At 34.7% G+C, this 2,286-nt stretch overlaps 1 protein-coding gene across 1 annotated transcript; it reads right to left on the reverse strand.

Annotated features, from left to right (window-relative positions):
* Window positions 1-1,485: 1,485 nt before the first annotated feature.
* LOC118017413 (60S ribosomal protein L35a-like) lies at window positions 1,486-1,938 on the reverse strand. Its single transcript, XM_035015312.1, has one exon. The coding sequence runs from the start codon at window positions 1,870-1,872 to the stop codon at window positions 1,540-1,542; it is 333 nt and encodes a 110-aa protein (XP_034871203.1). The 5' UTR covers window positions 1,873-1,938; the 3' UTR covers window positions 1,486-1,539.
* Window positions 1,939-2,286: the final 348 nt, after the last annotated feature.

Consider the following 2,286-nt stretch of genomic DNA (forward strand, 5'->3'; position numbering starts at 1 on the left):
GCATTATTATAAACCTATAAAAATGTGTATTTTGAGCAGATGGCACGGCAAACTACAACAGTGTAGATGATGAAGAATCAGAAAACTATATATAAATATTATGATGACACCTGGAAGTCTGTACAATTTATATAAAGTAGCATAACATTTGGGAACATATGAATCCATAGTCTGATACACACACACACACACACACACATCCTCTTAGATAAAAGTGTTAGGCTAGACTAGATAATATTACAAGGACCCAATAGGTAAATAATCAAAAGTATTTCTTAATATTGCAATATTTGCAGTATGTATTTCTAAATTTCCATATTTCACCCAAATCTGTTTAAATAAAAAATATAATAAAGAATAAGAGCTCCACTTTTGGTAGTTTTCTTTTAAGTGGAACAAGGTTGGAATAAATGAAAAAAAAAAAACCTGATGGTTCCACCTTATCGGTCATCATAAAAAATGAGGAGAAAAAAAGACATAGCTGTTAAAGAATGATCTGATCGGTTGTATTGATGGGCAGAGAAAAAAGTGCGGAGAACCGTACCTCAAGTTGGCACAGCCCACTGAAAGCAAATTTGCTGTGAATGATGATAATTTGTACTGAAAGAAATTAGTGCCAATTTGATTAGGAATTGCCCTTCTGTTCAGATTTCAGTGGCTAATGTATCCTGTCGTGGTTACAGCTTTATCGAGGATATAGGAGTGAAACAAAAATGATTCAGAGAGGAAAGAATGATTATAGGGCACATTCTACCCTGATTTGTTTTTTTTTTTTTTTTTTTCTGGCCACAAAAAGGAACACAAAAGAGATGATATTTATTTTATCTTTCAGGAAGAACTATACATTTTCTCTACCTGCAGGGCATTATGATAATTTATCCTAAGCTTGAATGATGCATGAAATGAAAAGATTTCTAGCTCCTTTTTCCTCTTCATCTTATAAGTAAGAATAAGTGATCTTCCATTTTTTAAATAAGTAATTTTTATACAGAACATACTCTGATTTGTAAAGTGCTTTCACAATTTTTATTTTACTTAATTTTCACAACAATTAAAACAAAGTCACAGGAACATTAACAGAATCTGGGTCCTCATGACAAGTATACTTTTCCTTATGTCCCTCATAGGGGAACTGAACCACCATGGCAGCTCTAATTGGCTCTCCTTCCATCAGTAAATCTGCACAGTTCTTCTAAACTTCTGCAGAGATTCTATAAATAGATCATACTCAGTATTTTCTTAACCATTACATGTCTGAGGTATTAAGAAAGTGTCAGCTCTCCCTTCATTATTATTAGATGACAAAGTTCACATCCCTTCTCCCTTGAGTTTTCAAGTATAATTTGTGCATATTCCATCGAAACCTATCAATCTTCAATTTGTGATATAAATCAACTTAGAAATTAATTAATCATCACCTTTGTAAAAAATATTGTACAAGATGGGCAAAGCTAAGATAATAGGGAAGACGAAATAAAGAATATCTTTTTTTTTTTTACAAGAGAACAAATCTACACCTTTATTTACTTTTCATTAAATTTAAATCCTTGAGGGGTACAGCATCACACGGATTCTGTGGCCACTGGCTTTAGCAGGAAGGTTGCTTCGGAATTTGGCACGAACTATGCCACTGTTTCCATGAGCACGAGTTACTTTTCCCCAGATTACTCTGGTTTTGTTTGGTTTGCCTCCAGGAGTCACTGTGTTGTTCTTCGCTTTGTACACATAAGCACATCTCTTGCCTAGATAGAATTCCGTTTCATCTCGAGCATAAACACCTTCAATTTTAAGAAGAGCTGTGTGCTCTCTCTGGTTCTGGAGACCCCGCTTATAGCCAGCAAAAATGGCCTTGGACCACAGCCTTCCAGACATTATTTGGCATTAGAGGAGTCCTGTTCCCAGCAGGCCTCCACAGACTCCAAGATGGCGGAAAAAGAAAGCAAATAAAGAATATCTTAACCTGATCATTTATAAGACTCACTTTCTCCATTTAAGTCTCTCAAATACCATCTTTCCAGAGAAGACTTCATTCCCTACTCTAAATAACTTAGAGCCACACACAGAACAACTTACACACCATACCATATACTCATCCCTGTTTTATTTTCCTTTAGAGCAATTATCACAACCCATGTTTTATTAGTACTTGTTTGCTTATTTTGTCTCTAATAGAATGTTATCTTGATAGGGTCAACCATGTTGCCATAGATCTAAATAATGCCTGGCACATGTTACTTACAATAACTAACACTTAAAGAGTTCTTGATACCTCATTCATTTTGCAAT

The sequence above is a fragment of the Mirounga leonina genome, unplaced genomic scaffold (genome assembly GCF_011800145.1).
Source record: "Mirounga leonina isolate KUSES-001 unplaced genomic scaffold, KU_Mleo_1.0 Mir_169, whole genome shotgun sequence".
Lineage (NCBI taxonomy): Eukaryota > Metazoa > Chordata > Mammalia > Carnivora > Phocidae > Mirounga > Mirounga leonina.

What these genes read in the sequence shown, in the direction of transcription:
- LOC118017413 (XM_035015312.1), bottom strand. Translation starts at nt 1,872, where the DNA reads ATGTCTGGAAGGCTGTGGTCCAAGGCCATTTTTGCTGGCTATAAGCGG.